Below are 23,323 nucleotides of genomic sequence, written 5' to 3' on the forward strand. Positions count from 1 at the left end.
ATATTAAGTATTTCTTAAACTAACTTGGATGCACATTTCACAATTCTATTTCTAGTGGAGAAGACAAACTAAGATTACCAATTCTAACTCAAGTTAGGCAAATGTTAGAGCAGACATATAAGTACTTGACAAGTGAGGAGTTAATTATTATAGCAAAAAAGATTACCTTTGTCTTGCTCTGAATCCTCTACATAGTGACTGCAAAAGGATAATTTTGTTCCTTTGTTCTTGATACCTCTTACTTTCCCTGTAGCCTTTCCATCTCGCCTGTATGCAGATAGCAGCCATGTGCCTCCGCCTATAGTGCTCCCTCCATTTCTGCTGGATGACGATGGCTGCAGTCCGGAGCTCCAAATACCGCTGCCTCTGTAAGTGAGCACGCCAGGAAGCTTGAAGAAGAGTGGCTGCACTAGCCATAACTAAAGCATCCTGCTGCACAGCTGCATCTCTGACTTGCTTCTGATTTAGGTAATTCCGCCAGAATCGCTGTGGGAAAGACAAAATAATAAAAACTGTTGTCATATCTTATAACACATTCTCACAGAAATTTCTTATGTCATAACTAGAGGTTAAGTGGCTAAACAGCTAAATTGTGGGTGGTTAAAGTAAAAAAAGTTTCCTTTTCCAGATATGCCTGGTTAAAGTAACTATTTTAGATAATATAAACTCAATGAAGTTAATTATACAACTTAAAGTAATTTAAAACTTTTTGATGCTTTCATGCCCCACAAATTAATTTTAACAAATTACATTATATTCTCACCTACAATTTGCCAATATTAATGGGTTTAACGTCATCGTGTATACATTGCAAAGATTAAGATATTAAAGATTTTCTTGTACAAACAGTAAAGATCCTGTGGAAAACAGCCAGCATATAAATCAACGAGGGAGAAAATAAAAGATAAATGTAAAATATGATACCTTTCATCCAAAATGAATACATAACAACAACAATGTACATATAATTCTCAAATATCACTCACAACACTAAAAATAACTTGCCAACAAAAATTAAGGCACATAACTCCTTTGCCCCTAATCATACCTCGCAAGACATTATAACTATAAATTCAATTTAATTTCAATTTAACTCCATTAATATTTATTAAAAGTCTATTATTATATGCCAGGTAATCTGTTGGATGCTGTGAACATTTAACAAATGAGTAGGACACATTCTCACCACTGAAGAAATTTACATTCTTACTTAAATGTTTCACAGTAAAACAGTTCTAGTTACTAAAACACTGGCTAAATAAACTAGCCAATCTCATGCAAAGAATCTTTTGTTTCCTACCTGGATGATAACGGATGCCTGTCTCAGATGGAGGAAATGCTGCCTACACAGCAAGACCCTGAACCATCGCTGCAACAATATGATTCTGCGGAGCACCTCTTGGTGAAGCAGATCTTGTAGGTGTTGTCGTTCCTGCTCCTTTAGGAACACCTACCAGAAGGAAAAAAGATGAAGCATACAGCTTAAGAAGAAATGAGAAATTTATTTCATGCATCATCGTTCCTATGGTAAGCTTTTTTAGAGAAGAACAGACACAGTGGCAGACAGGTACAAGCAGTACTGATAAATATTTCCATCAACTTAGCCAAAGTAGTCATTCTCAAACTGGAAAGGAGGCATTAGAATATAGAAGGGGAACTGGAAAGGTGAACATTACTACAAAGATCCCAGTGCTAGAGACTGTGATACATTATTCCCTTGGGAACTTCACCATTAGGAGCCAATGTAGTACTGGTAATATTAATATGTCATATTTTTCAAGGATGTTGGAGTGGGGAAAAAAAAGATGACAACCACAGATTTTAAAGTTTGATCATAATATGAATAAACCAATAATGATAAGTATTTTTGAAACCCAGCATGCATCAAAGGCTTCTTGCTGCCCAAAGCTATTCATCAGTTTACTTATTTACTCCTTCATTCTATTATAAATCTTTAGGAATTTAGGGGGATACAAAGATAACTTAGACATAGTCCCTTTGGAAACAGGATTTACACTTCAACATTAAGAGCAGGTAGATATTAAAAACTGTATATATTTAAGGTGTACAATGTGGTGTTTTGATGTATGTATAAACATTTTGAAATGATTACCACAATCTAATTAACATATCCATCACTTCCCATTTTTGTCAAAAATTAAAAAATATTCTTAGAAAGTACAGATAGATATTAGATACCCAAAGAGGAAAACAGTAAGCTATTCAGGGCAAGAGACAGAGGACTCCACCTGAGCAAAACAAGGAGTTGGAAATAAGAATAAAGGTACAGGGACTCCCCTGGTGGTCCAGTGGTTAAGAATCCACCTTCCAAGGCAGGGGATGTGGGTTCGATCCGTGGTCGGGGAACTAAGATTCCACATGTCACGGCGCAACTAAGCCCATGTGCCACAGCTACTGAGCCCATGTGCCACAACTAGAGAGAAGCCTGTGCGCCACAATGAAGATCCCGCCTGCCGCAAGTAAGACCCAACACAGCCAAATAAATAAATTTCTAAAAATGTAAAAAAAAAAATTTATAAAAAAATGAATAGGGGCTTCCCTGGTGGCACAGTGGTTGAGAGTCCGCCTGCCAATGCAGGGGGCACAGGTTCGTGCCCCAGTCCGGGAAGATCCCACATGCTGCGGAGCGGCTTGGCCCGTGAGCCATGGCCACTGAGCCTGCGCATCCGGAGCCTGTGCTCCGCAACAGGAGAGGCCAAAACAGTGAGAGGCCCGCGTACCGCAAAAAAAAAAAGAATAAAGATACATACTGGGACAATGCAACAATTAATAGCATGAAGTGGGGCTTCCCTGGTGGTAGAGTGGTTAAGAATCCGCCTGCCAATTCAGGGGACACGGGTTCAAGCCCTGGTCCGGGAAGATCCCACATGCCACAGAGCAACTAAGCCTGTGTGCCACAACTACTGAGCCTGCGCTCTAGAGCCCGCGAGCCACAACTACTGAGCCCGCATGCCACAACTACTGAAGCCCGCGCACCTAGAGCCCGTGCTCCGCAACAAAGAGTAGCCCCTGCTCACCGCAACTAGAGAAAGCCCACGCGCAACACCAAAGACCCACTGCAGCCAAAAGTAAATAAATAAATAATTATTAAAAAAAGAAAAAAACAGTGTGAAGTCACAACATGGAGGTTCTTGAAAAAGAGAAAGATGTTTAGATTTAATGAGGAAATTATAAGGGGATTATTATTGAGCAGGAGGCTGACATAAAGTATATTAAGATGATGATTTTGATACTATGGGTAGAGTGAGTTAAATGGAATAAAAAATAGACTGGCATTAGATGATGGATCTGTTTACTGTAAGAGAAATGTGTGAGAGCTACAAAACAGAACTAAAACGGAAACAGTAAGAATGGAGAAAAAGGGAGAGTTGTGAGAAACATTTATAAGGAAAAAAACAGAAACAGAACTTTATAAAATGATTAAAGTGAAGGGTAAGCCAAAATATGATTATGGTTTCTAGCCTAAGAAACTAGAAGAAAGGTGACAGAGAAAAAGACTAGTTGATTAGTTAAAGACAGTAGGGGAATCTGGATAAGGTCACTTTAGACAAATTGAGTTGATAATTACAGTGCAATACGTAGGAAGAAATGCTTTTTAAGCAGTTAAAATTATAGGCAGCACTAGAGCATTGGCCATAATCTATTTGATTAATACTGACTATATTATTAAGTAAAAATCTTGGCCTAATCGATTTCCTTATGATATCTGGTACACTATCTTTCTTATAAACATTCTCCTCGGCAAAGACTGCCATTATTACTTATATACAAAAATGCACTCAATCTGGCAAAAGCTGTATATATTATATTTACCATGGATTTTCCAACTTGATAATTATCTGGATTAAGATTTATTTTCCTGAAGAAATCCTGAATGTTAAATTTGGATGGAATAATATTTCGGGGAAGAAGTACGTGGAAATGGCTCACAAAATCCTGAAAAGTGAAAAGAAAATGTTGTAAAATCACAAAAGAATCATATGTAAACAAAATCCTAAATTAGCTAATTGTCCTTTCATTGATCTTTTTCTCATTATTTTAAACAGCGTGAAACCAAGAATTTACTTGTTAATTTAAAATATTTCAAAAGGTTAATTAGTAAAATGGTGGGGGGAGATAGTGATTCCTACATATTCTGTTATCAAAGGGGAATGAAAGAAGAAAAGAAGGGCAGAAGCTAATTCTCCCTTTGAGAAAGCTGTACTAAAGACCAAAGAAAAGGTTATTTAACAAAAATCTGAATTTTTTAGCAGAAAAATAAGCAAAGGTGACAGCTATTTCAGGGTACAACTGAGAATAAAGCTTTCACTCAACAGTAAAGACCTGCTCAGCTGCTGAAAAGCTTCAAAATAATTTCTATATCCATAACAGCAGTAGCTGATGAGAACAGTTGTGAGCCTTGCTGGCAGCCTCCTATGTAAGAAAATCCTGCTGAGAAGACTTTAGGAAAAATCAAATGGGATCTTTTCTTTTGAACTAGATAGTTCTGATTGAAGTATTTCAATTACTGGCGTAATCAGTGTGAAGAACTGCCATGTTATGAGTAAACTTATATTAACAAACATTCAGATCAAATGAGAATAGCCAAGTAGTGGATTCTATTACAACACAAGCTTAATGAGATTGTTGTCATTCAATGGAAATGAGTATTCTCTATCCCTCTTCAATTCTGTATACAAAAGACAGAATGTAAAGGAAGAATCAGGAGAAATAAACAACAAGTGAGACCCAAATAAAAAATAAGCAAGGCATAGGAATAATTTACTTGATGTACAAATATATTTAAATATCACTTTAAAAGCATAACCTGGAAAGAATATTTGCAGCTGTATCCTGATTGGCGAATTCGAACTGTCTCCAGCATCCCAGTATACCGAAGCTGTCTAAGTACCAAGGCATCACTGAACCTTAATGGCAACTAAAACAAAGCAAATGGAAAAAAGATTAACCCAGGATCATAGATCTCCAAATTAATGTTTGTCTTATAAGTGTAGTTAAGTTTTGAATATCTAGGAATTGACTGGAGGCTGTCTGGTTAAGATACAGCAGAGGTAATGGGACAATCTTACCTCCCCAGCTGGTAGCTTCAGAAAAGTTCTAACTGCCTGACCAAAAGGAAAAAAGAGACACAAGTTTCCAGGCTTCTCTACTTGCAGAAGAAGAGGGCCTTCAAAGCTCAAAAGGAATGTAGTTGCCCACAGGCCACACAGTCTAGTCACTATAAAATTTGTAACAAGATTAACCTACTTATACATAGTCAAGACTGTCTATATTTTTATTAAGATTTTATCTACAATCTCACTCAGAAACGACTTACCCCACACTCTTCCAGTTGCCTTGGTTAACTTGAGAGCTGACATATTTTTTCTTGTATGACTAGTACAAGGTTAAAAGAAGTTTACTTCCCTAGTTTTTGCTGATGATACTGGTATGACACATTGAAAAACAAAAAATTCCTATAATCCCTGAGAATTGATCTCTCATTGTATAAGCATCAATAGGGAAGAGGCTAAAGGGAGGCACTCGATCATCACCAGTCATGACACTTTGTCACTCCTAGGTATCTCATAGGCATATTTTTAGACATTCAAAAGAGGCTGTATTTGGAGCTTCTGATATTTCTCCCTATTCTCTAAATACTATTTTCAATGATCCACTAAGGCAATCCTAAATATTTTCCTGCAGAAAGATGGGGCATACCAGCTGTCAAAAAAAAAAAAAAAAAAGTCAAGTGGGCAACTTACGTTAAATAATAATAGCAGTTAATATTTATTTAGTACTTATTCTGTGCCCTTAAATACTTCATTAATTGAACGCTTTGCATAGCAAGAATAACAGGGACTCAAACTTCTATTTAACTGTAAATAAAATGGTTTCCTCTTTTGTCACTATTAAAGAATGGCTAACATTTACTAAGTGCTTAGTATGGGCCAGGAACATTCTAAGTACTTTATAGGTATTGACTCATATGTATTCACAAAACACTATGAGGTTGGTCCTACAATTCCAGTATATTGTTGCACAGATGAAAATATTTAAGGCATAGAAAGATTAAGTAACTCATCTAAGATCACAAAGCTTATAACTAGCAGAGCTAGAGACTGCTTATTAAGAATTAAGAAAGCTGAACCTAATTCCTATGACATTTTAGCAGTTTGGGCTAGAACTATTTTTTCCTATGATGAACATAAAGATGACAACTGTTCACACTTAACAGATATATTTTGCAAAGCTCTAATAAGGGGAACTGTCATATAAAACAAGAAGAAATCAAGAATGTCGAGTATCTTCCCTATTTTGAAGAGACAAGAATCTCTAAACATGAAAAATGCCACGCAAGTTCTGTAAGAATAACTGATACCTTATATCTAAACAAGAGAGATTAACCTTGGTACGGGTAACAAAAGTTGCATAAAATTCTTTTATATGATGGAATTTCAAGAGATTTTTGCTTCTGTAGGAGATGCTAAATTCTAGGAGATGCTAAATTGAGCCCATATAAATACTTTTCAGGCAGCTAAGTGAGGAAATAAGAAGGATATTCATAGAAAATATAGAACACTGTTTTCCTTACAAAGATTATAGATAGCTCTTCCCCGCCACTTATTCTTAGAATTTAAAGCTTGGTTTGAAGTAAGCTGAGCTAGAAGCTCTTATTTACAGACATTTTTACCTTTTCGGCATTAGAGCGAATGCATTTTACAAAATATGGTTCTGCTTGACCAAGTGTTTCCATCAGCTTGCTTAATGAGGCCTGCAATACAAAGCAATATAATTAGCACTTACTCTCATTCCAAACTGGCAACGAATGGTTTACAAATATAAACAACAATGTTGGTAAAATATGCAAAAAAAAAGTGGTATACATAGAAATAGGTTTGTTTCTGAAAAGCACATTGTGTACACCGCCATACTGATTAAACTGAGGCCAGTTAAGGACGAGGATGGCAGTTTAACCATTTAACCAGTTAAACCAGCTGACAGACTGGCAATAGTAAATACTGCAGATATATTTTATAGTAATCTAAGTCTATAATAAATTTTTTACCTTTCTTCACATTTCATGAAACAACTTTATTCAAACTCATGCAGTCTCAAGAGTAACTTTGGGAAAACATCCAGTAGGGTATCCAGGAAGGTAGTAATCCCCTGCTTCAATTTTAATGTTTCAGTATGTAGTGATGTTCCCTCTTTCATTCCTGATGCTGATAATTTGTGCTTTGCCTCTTTTTTCCAGATTAGTCTGACTGGAGGTTTATAAATTTTCTGATATTTTCAACGAACCAGTTTTTTTATTTCATTGGTTTTTCTCTATTATTTTTCTCTTTTTGATCTCACTGATGATTTCTACTTTATCATTTCACTCCTGCTTGCTTTGGGTTTAATGTTTTTCTTTTTCTAGTTTCTTAGGGTAGAAGCTTAGATTACTGACTTAAGGCCTTTCTCCTTTTCTAATAAGAGCATTTAATGTTATAAATTAACCTTGGAGTACTGATTTAGCTGCACTGCACAAACTGTGATATTTTATTTTCATTCCATTTAAAATATTTTTTAAATTGTCCTTCCTCTTTGACTCATGTTTTATTTAGATGTCTTTTTAATTTGCCAAATATTTGGGGATTGTTATCTTTATTTTATTGATTTCTGGCTTAATTACAGTCAGATAACATATTTTGTTTATTAGTATTCTATTTATCTATTGGCTTTTCAGCTACATCTCTTTGTATTGTTTTTTGTGTGTGTGTCTGCTCAACGGATAACAATATACTAACCTAATCGCACAGTATACTTAGAGTCAATATTTTATGATTTCAAGTAAAATTTAGAAGCCTTACAATCACACAGACTCCTGTTATTGCTGTCATATATATTACATCAACACACACATTTTCTTACTTTTAGGTGTTCTTTTCGTGTGTGTTACTGTAATATAATACACAAAATATAAAATGCTTGAATCATAAATATGCAGTATGATGAATTTTCACAAAGGGAATACACTCTTGAAACCAGAGCCCAAATCAATGAATAAAATATTAGAACCTTAGAAGTCCCTCTGTGCTCCATCCCACTGAACTTAGCAAGATCACTGTACATAGGCTACCTGCCTCCACCCTCCACACCTCAACCAAGGGTAACCATTATCCTTACTTCCAAGATGGTAAGTCAGTTTACCTGCTATTAAACTTTATATAAAGAGAAAGATACACTATGTACTATCTTGTATTTGTTGCATACAATTGTATCTTGTACATTTTCAGCACTATATAGTAGTGATTCATTATATGACTATACCACAGTTAAATTATCTGTTTAGGATGGATATCTGGTTGCTCAAGTTTGGGCTGTTAGGAATAAAGTTGCTATGAACAATCTTCTATATGTCTTTCAACTGTTTTCCAAAATGCCTGCATCAATTTATATTTCAATAGCAGTGTATAAAAATTCTGGTTGCTCTACATCCTTGCCAATACTTTGCATAATCAATCTTTTCTATTTCAGCCACGCTGGAAAGTGTGTAGTGTTATTGCCTTATAGGCAGTTTTAATTTTCATTTCCCTGATGAATGATAAATAATATTGAGGATGTATTTGATAGGCTTATTGGCCTTTTGGATAACACCTTTTGATATAAGACAGTTTTGCTTGTTCAAGACTTTTGCCCATTTCTATTAGGTTGTCTTTTCAAGAACTGATTTGTGATTTTTCATATTTTCCACATATAAGGTCTTTTTTCAGTTTTATTACAAGTATATGCATATACGCTGTAGTTTGCCCTTTCATTCTCTTAGTAGTGAGTTTGTGTTTAACAGTTTTATTGAATTACAATTTACATACTATAAAAATGTACCCATTGTAGTCCATAGATCAATGATTTTTTTTAGTAAATTTATACAATTGTGCAACCATCATTACAATCCAGATTTAGAAATCTTCCACGCATCCCCTCAAAAGGTCCCCTCCTGCCCATCTGCAGTGAAAAACTGCCCCCGCCCAGTGTCCCAGGCAACCACTGGTTCACTTTCTGCTGCTATAAATAAACCACCTTTGAAAAAAATAATCCTCTTTAGACATCTTTTCCTCTCACTATAAAACCAATATGTATCTACTGTAGAAAACAGAATACATAGATACATATTCGAGAATAAAAATCAGCTTGGTTGAGTTTGTGTAATGACTTAATTCTTAGTTCCAGAGGTAGAACCAGAAGTAGATTATTTTCTTCAAATCGATAGGCCTTTACGCAGAGAACTCAGATTTCTGCCAAAAAACCCAAAGTTAGAAAAACCCTTAGCCAAGGAAGAGAAACACTTAGAATTTCCACCACTACAAGCAAAGGACTACACTGACTAATGATGTAGTGGTGGATATATTTCCCAGCAATCTGTGGGTCTCTGAGCAGCTAGGCATGCGTGTCTTGTCAGGCCAAAAGAGGGGCAGTAGTTTTATCCACATGTTTCAGCAGATATAACAGCAACAGCATGTGCATGACCTATTATCCTAAGAGAAAGCCACAAAACTCCTTTCAAAGCATTAATTGAGCAGACACATGGGACCTATGAAGTGGCCTCCTTTCATATACAGCTCTATGCAAAAACAATGCATAGTTTTTGCCTTATGATCAAGTTGTATCATCTCGCTCATAACTTAAGACTTTAGCTACTTAATTTGACAGTCTGGTGGCTAAAAGGATACTAACATTTGCTGGCAGTAGACAAAGTCTCAAAAGAGAATAATCCAGAGTAGGGTGAAGGTGGCTATTTACCTAGCCACTGAAATAAGAAAAATATACATATGGTCTACCACCTTGTTATTTGTTTCTATTTGTTTAATCTGCTCTTTCTTTTATCCTGTCTTTTTAAAACTGAGTATACAGTTTACGCTTGAACAACACAGGGGTTAGGGGTACTGACCCTCTGTGCTGTTGAAAACCCACATGTAACTTTAAAGTTGGCCCCCGGTATACTTGGTTCCACCTTACCTGGAGTTCGAATCCTCAGATTCAACCAACCACTGATCGTGTAAAACTGTAGTGTAACTATTGAAAAATATTCCATGTGTAAGTGGACCCCTGCGGTTCAATCAAGGATCACCTGTATTTTATGATTCCATTTTAGTTCTGCTATTAGCTCATTACCTATGATAAACTTTTATTTTTTTAAGGATTTCTCAAGACTTTACATCTTTAACATATCACAGTCTGCCTTCAAATAATGCTACACCATTACCTGTATAGTGTACAGTATACAGGTAATGCTGTAACTTTACAACAGTATAAACTTTACAACAGTATAAACTTACATTTAGCCCCTCCCTTTTGTGCTACTTTTGTCATATATTTTATTTCTACCTCACAATATATTATTATCTTTTTCTTCTATAGTCAATTATCTTTCTAAAAAATTAAAAGAAGAGAAAAAGTATTTATTATAGTTAATTACACTTGTATCATTCTGGCAATCTTAGTGTTTTGTATAGATCCAAAATCTATGGTTTTCTCATCATTTTTATCCCAAACTTAACATTCCTATAATGTAGGTTTCCTGGCAATGCATTCTCTCAACTTTTGTTTGTCTGAAAAAGTCTCTATATAACCTTCAATACTCACGTGCATAGAATTTTAGAGTGACAGTTTTTTTCCCCCTTTCAGTTTTTTAAAACTACTACTCTTGAATTCTGCCTTTCATAGTTTCTGATGAGAAACCTACTGTTATTCTTATCTTCATTTCATGGCACATAAATGTTGTCTTTTTTTTCTCTGGCTGTATTTAAAATTTTCTCTTTTTAACTGGCTTTAGCAATTTGATGTGATGTGTATTGGTGTTTTTAGGTTTGTTCTGCTTGGGATTTGGTGAGATTCTTTGATCTTTGAGCTTATATTATTCATAAAAATAAGGAAATATTTTGGTCATTATTTCTTCAAATTTTTTTCTGTCTCCCCCTCTCTTGACTTTCCTTCTTAGATGCCAATTACACCTATGTTCAATGATCTAATATTTTCCCACAAGTTACTAATGTTTTTTTTCATTTTTTCCATCTTTGTTATTTGTCTCTGCACTTTATTTTAAAGTAAATGTAACTTCTAATTCACTACTTTGGCAAATAGGTGTTAATCCCATCTAGCTTATTTTTATTTTCAAATATTACATTTTTAATCTTTGAAAGTTCCATTTGAGTCTTTTTCATATCTTCTATTTTCTTCTCATCATTATTCATGTTTTTCTTCAGACATATTTATATGATTTATAATAGCTATTTTGAGATCCTCATCTAAATGCTATTTCCATAATCTCTGTCATTTTTAGATCTGTTTCTTTTTCATTTTTCAATATTTATTTATTTATTTGGTTGCACTGGGTCTTAGTTGCAGCAGGCAGGCTCCTTAGTTGCGGCTCACAGGCTCCTTAGTTGTAGCATGCAAACTTTTAGTTGCAGCATGCATGTGGATCTAGTTCCCTGACCAGGGATAGAACCCTGGCCCCCTGCATTGGGAGCATGGAGTCTTCACCACTGCACCAGGAGGGAAGTCCCTAAATCTGTTTCTAATGATTGATTTTTTTCTCCCTTGCTATGGGTTGTTTTTTCCCTGATTCTTTGCATGCCTAATAATTTCAGATTGGATGCTAGTGTGATTTTACATTGTTGTATTTTGTTGTATTCCTTTAAAGAGCAACAGACATTTTCCCCTGGGGCTGTTAAGTTATAAAGGATCACTCTGATTCTTTCAAGACTTGCTTTTATTAAGCTTTGTGAGGGCAGGTCCAGAGCAAAACCTTGGCATTTGTTTGGATTCCCTCTCCCTGGGCTATAGCAAATTGCCTTTATGCAGTAACCTGGGATTTGCCTCATTTATTTCCCTCTTCTTAGGGATCATAATCCTGCAGTGCTTACTGTCTAATATCTAAAAACATTCTATTCTTATCTTTTGTCCAGTTTTCTAGTTGTTTATAGCAGAAGGGCAATTCCTGTATCGGTTAATCCTTCATGAGTTCTATGATTTCATTTTGATGAAAGTAAATATTCATTCACAAGAAGTGTATGAAGTCAAAGACAGCTGGGTGCCATCTATCTCCATCACTTCTAATTTCCTCACCTGTACAATAAGAATGACAGTATTTATCTCACAGAATTGGAGGAAAAATAATGTATGTATATAAATTTTTAGTAGAGGATCTGGAGAATATAGTACTCATTACTTTTATAATACTTAACAATGTATTAGAAACATTAAAGATGACTCTTTTTGCAAATGTTAAACACAATACATGAATTTAATTTGAAAATATCCATAATTCCTGAATTTGGGGGATTTTAAGGGACATGATAGGATTGTAATTATAACTAAGTTTTATTGTAGTAGCTATAATGTGTACTCTTCAGATTAAAGTCTGAGTTTGGTATACAGGCACCTGTAAAAGATCCAAGGTAACAAAATAAAGGACACAACAGCTTAATTGTTCTACCCTTCATAATTATGAGATTAATGCTTCCTTTTCAGATACCAAGCTCACCACGTTACCTTTTGATCAGAATTTGGCTTCCCACCTTGATCTGCTAATCAGGAGGAAATGTGATCATGAACTAAAAATTATAACAAGTCTGCCTATGACTCTTATTTCTCATTGTATATTAATAAACTTTGATACTGTTTTACAGCAGTGTTTATAGTTTATCAGTCAGCATGATATTTTTGTTCCCTGTAAATTCATCTTTGCATTTCTAAATCCATAAAGTGAAAACCCAAACTCTGGGATGTGAAGACACCACCGAGGTATAGACAGACCTGTCTGGTCAAGCAACATCTCTCTCTTTTTTTAAATAATCAAATACCATTAACCCATAGGATTGTGATTAAGAAGGATTTTTTTTTAATTCATGGCAGAGCTTCCATTATATATTCAATTGTCTTTCCTTTAACTTTATTAGCACCTAATAAGTTATAAGTTGTTTGGCTCTTTGATCTTGTTTTTTGTTGTTGTTGTTGTTTTTTTAAAGAGCACTTTGACCAAGTAGCTTTTATAGAATCAAATTTTTGTCTAGGCCTACCGTGAAAATTGTCTAAAATAAAATGACATTTCTAGCCTACAGTTTGAAGAACTGTGCTTATAAATCAAACAAGATCATATCCAGTGATATGTTAGTAGATAATTTACATTCAGGTATCCTGGATTAAACAGGAGCATTGAAAAACGTGATAACATAGAAGTATAGCTATCGGCAGATAAAGAAATTTTTAGTTAACAGTGAACGACACTTCTGTGATAAAAGCATGAGGTAGAGTAAAATTATGTAAAGCACTGTTTCCTTTAAAATTTTGAGCTCTTTTTCATAAATATCTAGCAAATGAATAGAATGTTAGAGATGATTTGAGAAGAATGGGAAGAATTCGAAGAGAATTTTGTAAAGTTATTCTGGAGGTTATTTGGTTAATTGATTATGATCATATTTATTCCTAAATGCCCAGTTACAATGAAAGGAACTGGATTCCTATATACACAAAACTAAAATAAACAATCAAGAAAAAACTTACAATTCCATTGAGTTAAATGTTGATGGCAGTAGCATGAGGTTTAAATATATAGGGAGAAATATACATCATTATGTTAACAGTGACCATATCTGGGCAGTCAATTTTCTGATGCTTTTCTCCTCACACTGAAAATAATAAATTACTCTTTGGGATATGCACTATCCAGAGATACAAGGATGAAAAACAAAAGCACTTGACATTTTTTCCCCATCTTTGGTACTTCCATCCAAAATGACCATTATAGTATAGCTTTTTAGTCACATGAATCATATCCCATTCAGGTATCTTGCAGATCACTTTGACCTTACAATGTCAATCTGAACAAAACAAATTCCTCTTTGTTAAAAATAAAAGGAAAAAAAGGTAAAACAGGAAACAACCTGAAACTGGGCACTGATGCTGGGAGGTTTCTTCTTCTTGTGCAAATGAAGAAGAGACTTGGTAATGCGATCCTGTAGGGTCAGTCTTGTCAGGTGCTTTAAAGACTTTACTTCTAGCAAGTGCTGAAAAGCAGGGGAAAAAAATCAAATTCTTCATATAAATTAATCTAAGAATAGGAAAAACAAAATTGTAAGCCAGTTTTCATTATTCATGCGTATAATGACTGTGGTGAATATGAGCGATTAATATTCAATGTCCATTTTTACCCTCCTTCTGCTTTCTTACAGAAGCTTACCAGCTAAAAAGAAACTACATTTCCCAAACTCTCTTACATCTCAGGTTCTGGATGTGATTTAAGTTCATCAATTCCCACACGTGAAACTGGGAAGGTCTAACTAAGGCAGAGGCTTTGGCTACTAGCTTGTTTCTGCTGGCAAACATGTACACAGAAGTACTTAAGTTTTCGGTGGTCCCAGTGCCCAGGCACTACTTTTTAAAGTGTTGTGAGGCAGACTGCAGGGCATTTGTGTTGTCACTGCAACTCTAGTAAAAGCACCTTAGCCCTGAAGCCAACAGTTGTAGCAGCTTCTTGATTCCTGGATTACATACACCACAGGTGGTATGAGCCTGGAAGCAGCACCAGTGATAGTGGCTTCCTCATTTCCTAGCTTTCTGAGTACAGCTGAGGTCAGTTCTGCTCCGTTGTTTTAATACTTCTGATGACTATTGTAAGCACCTCTTTGAATAAAGTCCCTTTCTACTTAACAATATCTATGGTTGTTAGTTATCTGCAACTAAATCCCGACTCACACAGATAATAAATTAAATTCAATCCCTGGGCTATATTGTAGGTAAGCCAGGAACACGTACACAGAAAAAAAGAAAATGTAGTCCCTATCAACCCGCATCCTGAGGGCCTAATTATTAATCTTAAAAATAAGATATAAGTTACACATAAAGCAACTAAAGAATACAAAACAGGACACTAATAAAGTATTTTGGAGCTTTTTTTAGCTAATCATTAATCAATTTTTAAAATCCTACTAATTTATGGCTGTGAGTTTGTCAATGGAAAAAATGTATCTATACTGTTGTGCAACTGCATATGTTATTTAAAAAGTAGTAAAAGTTTTATTGTATGAGAAGCACAGAATTGAGTTATAAGTATGACAAATTAAAAGACTAAGAAATATTAATTTTGACAAGATAAACATTAAAAAATAAAAACTTCCAAGTGGCATTAAGTACAATATACATTTCAACAATTCCACCTAAGAAAAAATATTTTCAATAATGACAAAGACTTATTATCCGTATATAAGAACTGTAAAAAAAATCCTTTAAAAAATACATCCAGCGATAATAAATGAGCAGAATACTTCAACAGGCAATTCTCAAAATATAAATGACAAGTAACATAATGACAATCAATCTCACTTTTAATCAAAGAAATACACATTTTCTTTTAAGGAGATTTTCTGCACATCAGATTGGCAAACATAGTAAAGGCTGATAAAACCCAGTATACATGAAATAGGCATATTTATGCACTGTTCTTAGGAATGCAAATCATTATAATCTTTCTGATAAACCATTTCACGTCTACATATTTATCTAAGGAGAGCTCTGAATGTTATTTCTGACAATGTACTTCAAAAAAATAGTGAAAAATTCTAAACAAAAGCAATAAGGAACTATACAGAATTTTTTTCATAAAGTATGCTTCATTCACACAACTGAATACTATACAGCTCCTAAAAATACTGTAACCTATATTTACTGCCATGGAAAAATATCTGCAAATACTCTTGACCAAAAAACCCCACACAAAACAATAATATATATGTAGATATATATAGTACATGTGTATATTGAATTTTGAGAGTTTATACTTAATTTTTATTAGTATTTTTGAATTCTTACAAAAAGATTCATTGTATATTAAGAAAAAAATAATTTTATATACTGGTCAGGACTCAATTAGAAGAGTTGTGTGGTTTACCCATAAGTAAAATGAAATTAGCACCGAAGCCTAAAATTATTGCCCCCCCCAAACATTTAAGATACTTCTGATAAAAAGACCTCGGAAATGGTTGCATTTTATAAACCATATCTAAAGCAATGGTAAAATTAATTACTAAATGTCACTATGTGAAAAAGGGTCAGATGAACTGTGAAAAATACAAGTAACTATTTTTTTTAAACTATTAAAAAGTCCTTCCCATCAAGGAATTTAATTAGAAAGGTAAAAACAAAATAAAAATCCACATTCATTCTTATCTCAAGGTCTTTCCAACCTTTTCATTTGCTTGGAATACTCTATAGCTAGACCTTTACATTGCTTGATTTTTCTTAGCATTCAACTTATAGCTTAAATACCCAAACTTTCTCATAAAGCTATTTTCTTAAATACCACAAAGGCAGCCCCCATCTAAATCAATAATATGTCATTTTATTTTCCTCTTTGCCCATAATATCATCTAAATCATCTTTTGTTTAGTTGTGTATTTTTTTCTCTTTCTCTAAAAGAATCACTATGAGAGAGCAAGGATTCTCTGACTGGACTGTTTATCTCAGCACCTCCAATGCCTAAAACAGTGTCTGGTACTGCAAACTCAATAAATATTAGTTTGGATAAATGAACGAATGGTTAGCAAGTAATGATTTTTGAACAATGTTTCCTCAGCAACTGGAGACCAGTCTCTTGTCCACAAAACTCACCATGATTAGATCTATCAACAAATATTCAGTGATTATTACAGATTCTGTTCTAAGTGCCAGGAATACATTGCATTCAAGTACAGGGAAACAGACTATAAGGAAATTAAAAAATAAATGATAATCTGAGGGTTATTAAGATTTATGAAGAAGATAAAACAGGGCAAGGAAGAAAGGAGAGACAAGGCGGAGCAGAACAATGTGGAAGACAGGAGGCTAAGGAGGCAAGAGAGAGATAAATCCAGTCAAGGGACAGCTTCAATAGTCCAGTATGATGTGACAAAAACCAAGAACTGAACTGTGGGCCCAAGATCTAGCAGAAAACAGATACGGAGTTAATTCCTTTCTTAGGTCTTCTGTTCATTATCTACTTTATTCCTTTCTTAATTCCATCTTCATTGTTTAGCTTATTAAGATTAGTCAGTTCATTCTTTTTTAAACAATTATTTACTGCTTGCTGTGCAAGGTGCTGTAGCCACAAAGATTAAGAAGATATTGCTCATGTTGTTAAAGACAACTAAAATGCACAATAAACTTACCTTCAACGTTTGAGCCTGAGTGACTACAAAAATTCAGTAGGGGAGTGACAAACCAAAATAGCTTTGGGGATCAAGTCTGAGAGATGAGCAGGGTGTCAAAGTAGAAATGTACAACAAGGGAACTGTCAGTAAAAGATTGAAAATTTAAAGGTAGATCATATTAGAAAGGTATATTTAATAGAAGTGATGGTTTCAAGGTATGAGAGGGAAAGTACTCTCTAGGAGAGAAACGGAAAGAACTATCAAAACAGAGCTATATTAACAGAAGGCTAAGGGCTGTTGGATTATATGTGTTGAATATTTGCCTGTGTTTATTCAGAACTGTAATAAAAATAAAGCATTCTAAATCCTACCTCTATCAATAAAATGAGGTGCCCTTAATACAGGTGACTGAATCTTATTTCCAGTAGCGATAAAAGTTGTAGGGATGCGTACAATAATGATTCATACTCAAGGTAAGAAAGTGGCTGCAGATTTCACAAAAGAGCAAAAGGGAAAAGAAGTTCAGGTTCTCTGCACTTCTGTTGCTTCCTTCCACATCACATAAATCTAACTTAACGCAACCAAACTATCTTAATCAGCAAATGACCATAGTCAATGAGGATATAGGATCTGTCACTTTAATTTTTCTTTTTTTGCGGTACGCGGGCCTCTCACTGTTGTGGCCTCTCCCGTTGAGGAGCACGGGCTCCAGACGCACAGGCTCAGCGGCCATGGCTCATGGGCCCAGCTGCTCTGCAACATGTGGGATCTTCCCGGACCAGGGCACAAACCCGTGTCCCCTGCATCGGCAGGCGGACTCTCAACCACTGCGCCACCAGGGAAGCCCGCCACTTTAATTTTATTAATATATACTTGTTTTACCTTGGTTTGAAATGGACTGAAAGAAACAAGCAAAACACAAACACTCATTAAGCATAATTAGAAAAAATAAGGCATATTTAAAGAAGGGTAGGAAAGTAAGATGAAGAGTGAGGTTACTAAAGAAAGCGCACATCATGCCTACATGTATGTACACAGATAAGCCACAGCTTCAGCTCTAACATTCTGGCAGCAAATATGAAGAAAATACTTATTATTTATTGAATACTAATCATGCACATACCAAATATATATCTCTCATCCTAACATATATTATCCTCCACATTACAAATGAAGAGACAGAAGTTAAGACAAGTTCGAGAACTAACTCCAAAAATCAAAGAGCAGGGGCTTCCCTGGTGGCGCAGTGGTTAAGAATCCCCCCGCCAATGCAGGGGACACGGGTTCATGCTCTGGTCCAGGAAGATCCCACATGCCGCGGAGCAACTAAGCCCATGCGCCATAACTACTTAAGCCCGCGTACCACGACTACTGAGGCCTGCGCGCCTAGAGCCCATGCTCTGCAACAAGAGGAGCCACCTCAATGAGAAGCCCACGCACCACCGCAACTAAGAGTAGCCCCTGCTTGCTGCAACTAGAGAAAGCCCACACACAGCAGCAAAGACCCAACGCAGCCAAAAAATAATTAATTAATTTTTTAAAAAATCAAAGAGCAGGTAACAGATCCATCATTTGAATGTAGGTCAGTTTGACTCCAAGGTCTACATTCTCACAGACTATGTTGCCTCTCTAATATTAAATATATGTACTTGAATACACAAGATACACTAAAATAAACAAAAGATTAGCCATATTTAATTTTAAAAGATTGAGAAATAGATGGGATTCCCATGACTGATGATTGAATGGAATCGTTCACTTCAGATGTATCCAACATATTCTTGTTGTCTATCATGTAAAGTTTAAGAAGTTATAAAAGAATGTATATATATGTATAACTGAGTCACTTTGCTGTACAGCAGAAATTAACACAACATTGTAAATCAACTATACTACAATTAAAAAGAAATAATTTATCCATTTGAGGAGAGGGTAAAGAACAGCACAAACACTAGGTCCAGAGGTGGCATTCAAAATACAAAAAGGCTAGAGAGACAGTGAAGGAAAAAAGAAAGACAAATGAACGATAATGAATATTTGACAATGAATGTAGTCTCCTCTCTTTCTCTCTACATAAAATTGTTTCATGTAAGACCATAATCACAAACCACTTAGGTAAATTTTCTTTGTGGCTTAGAACATATTTGTCACTACCACAAACCACATCAGCAGTACATTAAATTTTCTTTGGAAATATAAGGTGACTTAAGTAGAAGGAAAAATTAAAGACAGATTCATTTTCTTCTTTCTTGAACTAGAGAATCATGACAATAAATAGCTCTTTTTCAGTTCTTTTAGAATTTTGAAATTATGCCCATTAACAAAGTTACAAACGACAGGACTCCTTCTTTGGGAGAGCACAAGAGAAAGAAAAACTCAGTAAGATTTTTCTTTCTTTAGTAAATTTAATAAATATTTTGGAATGTAGATTAGGCAAATTACAACCCCTGGGTCAAATCCTGCCCACTGTTTTTATAAGATTTATATGGTTGCAAAAAGAATTAAATAATATATGATGGCATGTGAAAATTAAATGAAATTCAAATTTCAGTGTCCATAAATAAAGTTTTATTGGAATACAGTCACTCTCATTCAGTTACATATTGTCTACAGCTGCATTTGTGCTATGATAGCAGAGCTAAGTAATTATAACACAGACCAGAACAGATAAGCCTGCAAGCCTAACTGGACCTTTACAGAAAAACCTGGCTAACTAATGCTAACGATGATGAGAGTTAGGTAAGCATTACTTAGAAATTATTTTTAAATCAGATAAAATTCAGAATTTTATCTTAACCTGACTCAAGGAGAAATGAAAAGATCTTATGCAAAGATGCAATTACTCAACAAAAATTTACATTTATATTCAGAAGCTCTTCAAACACTAGAAAATGGGACATATCACAAATATTTACCTGAACCATTAAACTTGGCCATTTCATAACATCCAGCATTATTTCTAAAATGGTTTCAACTGAATATACACAATTAACCTCTATTTTGGGTACAAATAAGATATTTCTTTTTTTGTTTATGAAGATCATTTGCATGAATAATAAAAAAAAATTATGAAATGGGGCACTAACAGAAAAATTTTTTTCGTAATACTCACCTTTGGAAGGCCAGGCTTGGATTTGAAATTTTTGTTTCTCCTATAGAGATAAATCATACATTAGGAAAAAAAAAAACACGGTAGAGACGAATGATTTCAAGGTCTCTACTAAAACAACAGATTATATACCCATTTCCAAGTTATAGGTCACCTAAATGAAAACACTGTCTAATTCAACTAAGCAGTCACCTTTGGGAAGGAAGGATAAGAGAAGAAAAGAGATGCCTGCTCTGTAATACAGGTACAAACACATTTAAGCCCGATGATAAGTAACATAATGTACATTCAAAGCTGAAGTTTCATTTTCTTTTGGATGTTAATAGGGCTCTGCATTCTTAAACCTAAAGAGGCATTGTTTCTGTCATTTTAAACTTAAATAGATGCCTAATTTCATGAATTTTTAAAATGTACTTTTCACTAAGACTCATGATCTTCCATGTTTAGAAATTAAAAATTCTCCTTTGCCCTTTTTTCCCTTATTCATAATTCAGTATCACACTTATATCAAATCTTTTTTATTTTTAATGACTACATACAGGGAATAAAGCCCAATGCTTATGAACATGGGCTGGGGTGTCAGGAAGACCTTGGCTTGAGTCTAAGCTCTTTCACCTACTAATTCTGGAGTATAGCAAAACTTATACAAATTGAGCCTATTAACACTGTTGAGCAATGATTTAGGGATTAAGGAATCCAATTCAGTCACACTTCCAGCTAGTGGTCAAAAAATATGCTTTGGAAGTGTTTGAAATATGTTGATATAGGTAGCTAAGAACTTTTTACTTGCCTACCATGCATGGTTATATCTATGTCCTCAAACCAGTTCTAAATCAGGTAAGGAGGAATGGCAGGCTTGGGTTAAGTGTTATATATCACCATACAGGTGCCCCTTGAACAACACAGGTTTTGACTGTGCAGTTCCACTTATAAGTGAAATTTTTTTTCAACAGTTTTTTCAAAACTGTATGCTTCTTCTCTTGTTAATTGTCTTTCAAGTTACTGTACTTGATCTGAGGTTGGTTGAATCTGTGGATGTGGAATCACAGATACCGAGGAGCAGTGGATATGGAGGGCTGACTACAGGAAACACACAAATTTTTGACTGTACAGAGGGTTGGCACCTCTAACCCATGCAGTGTTGAGGGGTAAACTGTATATGGCCCCATTCACCACTTCATAAGGGATTTTCCTGCCCAATTTGTTAGGATTGCTAGAATTAAAGGACAACTGCAGTTAAAGACTAGGAATCCTAAAAAGAGCTATCAGTTTTTGCTCTCTCTGGATGTAGGGTCTGTTAAAGAGCAATAAAGAGTCATCTCCATAATAAGTATATTCAGTCTGATTCTCCTGGTGAGATGAAAACAAACACCAGCTTTATAATACAGGAGACTGTCACAGCTCTAAATTCTGACTACTTTTGAGTCTTATTTCACTCAAAATTCTACTCATGAAAATAATGCTTCATGATCACCTCTCTTCGTTTTTAGCCAGAAATTTTAAATCAGTCATAAAAAGCAATCCACATTATTGATCAATACTAACGTGAGAATTCCATGGGCTCTCTCCAAGAGTTTGCTGCTAGCTGAATTAGCGAATATCCCTTCTTTATCAAGCAAGGAGGTGTTACTGGATAGTCTGCTCTGGCGAATCCCAGTTCTGCCATTCCAGGCAAAATCAAATGTTTCACTGTAAAAATTAAATAGAGTACAATGTGCTTTGTTAATTGAGACATCCCTAAAACTCTATACATTTCTTTAAAAAGTAAAATAAAACTTTAAACACTAAAGTTAAAATTTAGAAAAAATGCTAAACCAGCAGAAAATGGTTTTATCAGAGAGATTACTGATTAATTTGGCTTATCTTTTACTCTTTCAGAACAAAAAATTTCTACGGATTCTAGCACATTCACATTCAAATGTGTATGAAGGTGAGCACACCATATAGCTAATACCTTTAAATATACCACTTAACAAGCAGTAAATAATATAATGCATTAAAATATAATGTCATGGCTTTTGTCTGTGTTTGAAGCCCAAACCCTCTTTCCTTTTGAAAAAGGATATATTAGTCACTGAGTGTAACCGCTTCTTTGAGTTTCACTTCTTTTCGGAGAATACTCATGTACGTAAAACATTAATAAAAACTGTATGCTTCTTCTCCTGTTAATTGTCTTTCATTAGTTTAACTTACAGGCCCGCAGCCACTGAACCTAAGAAGGCAGACGAAAAGTTTTTTCTCCCTGACAGTTTCATACTATATAATTTGATTTATATAACATTCGCAAAATAACAAAACTACAGAAATGAAGAACAGATTAGTGGGTGCTAGAGGATAGGAAAGGGACATGGAAGAAGGATAATACAAATAAGCAGCATGAATAAATTCTTTTATGATGATGAAAGAGCTCGGTATCTTGATTGTGGAGTTGGTTACACAAATCTATACATGGGATAAAACTGCAAAAAACTACCCATACACACACACACACACACACACACACACACACACACAGATTTTTTTAAATGGTGAGAACTGTAGTCTAATTAATATTAATGTAACAATGTAACTTTCCTGGTTTTGATAATATACTACCAGTATATAAGATGTCATTTAAGGAAAACTGAGTGAAGGGTACATAGGACTCTATGAACTATTTTTTTCCTTTGTACTATTTTTGAAACTTCCTGCTTTTGAAAAATGGAATATAACCTTGAAATATTTATTTTCCAATTAGTTCTTTATTTAAACTATACTACTTTTTAGATAGCCAGGACAATATCTTTAAAATCTTGTAATAGCTTTGTTCTGTCCTTCTGGTCAAGCTTCTTACTAAGAACAACAGAAGATAAAAAAATAATCAAACATGCAAAACTTTATCTACAAAAATTTTCATCAATATCAAGAAAATTAGAAACAACCTAAATAAACAACAATTGGAAATAAATGAAAGAAGTTATATTATAACCACCCCCATGGAAGTCTATAAGGTCATTAAAAATCATGTGGGAGCAGCAAAGGAAACCATAAACAAGACCAAAAG

At 34.7% G+C, this 23,323-nt stretch overlaps 1 protein-coding gene across 2 annotated transcripts in view; it reads right to left on the reverse strand.

Annotated features, from left to right (window-relative positions):
- MYO9A (myosin IXA) overlaps positions 1–23,323 on the reverse strand; it is a gene marked incomplete at its 3' end in the record, with an annotated part of 220,604 nt that overhangs the window by 87,211 nt on the left and 110,070 nt on the right. For both annotated transcript variants that reach the window (XM_082860992.1, XM_082860993.1), the window contains exons 16-23: positions 21,826–21,969; positions 20,284–20,323; positions 13,932–14,054; positions 6,695–6,775; positions 4,829–4,939; positions 3,835–3,957; positions 1,301–1,450; positions 167–486 (exon numbers count right to left, since the gene is read on the reverse strand). In XM_082860992.1, the coding sequence (XP_082717118.1) occupies positions 167–486; positions 1,301–1,450; positions 3,835–3,957; positions 4,829–4,939; positions 6,695–6,775; positions 13,932–14,054; positions 20,284–20,323; positions 21,826–21,969 (1,092 nt within the window). The remainder of the gene's footprint in view (positions 1–166; positions 487–1,300; positions 1,451–3,834; positions 3,958–4,828; positions 4,940–6,694; positions 6,776–13,931; positions 14,055–20,283; positions 20,324–21,825; positions 21,970–23,323) is intronic.

The sequence above is a fragment of the Leucopleurus acutus genome (genome assembly GCF_964270905.1).
Source record: "Leucopleurus acutus genome assembly, chromosome: 1".
NCBI classification, from domain to species: Eukaryota; Metazoa; Chordata; class Mammalia; order Artiodactyla; family Delphinidae; genus Leucopleurus; species Leucopleurus acutus.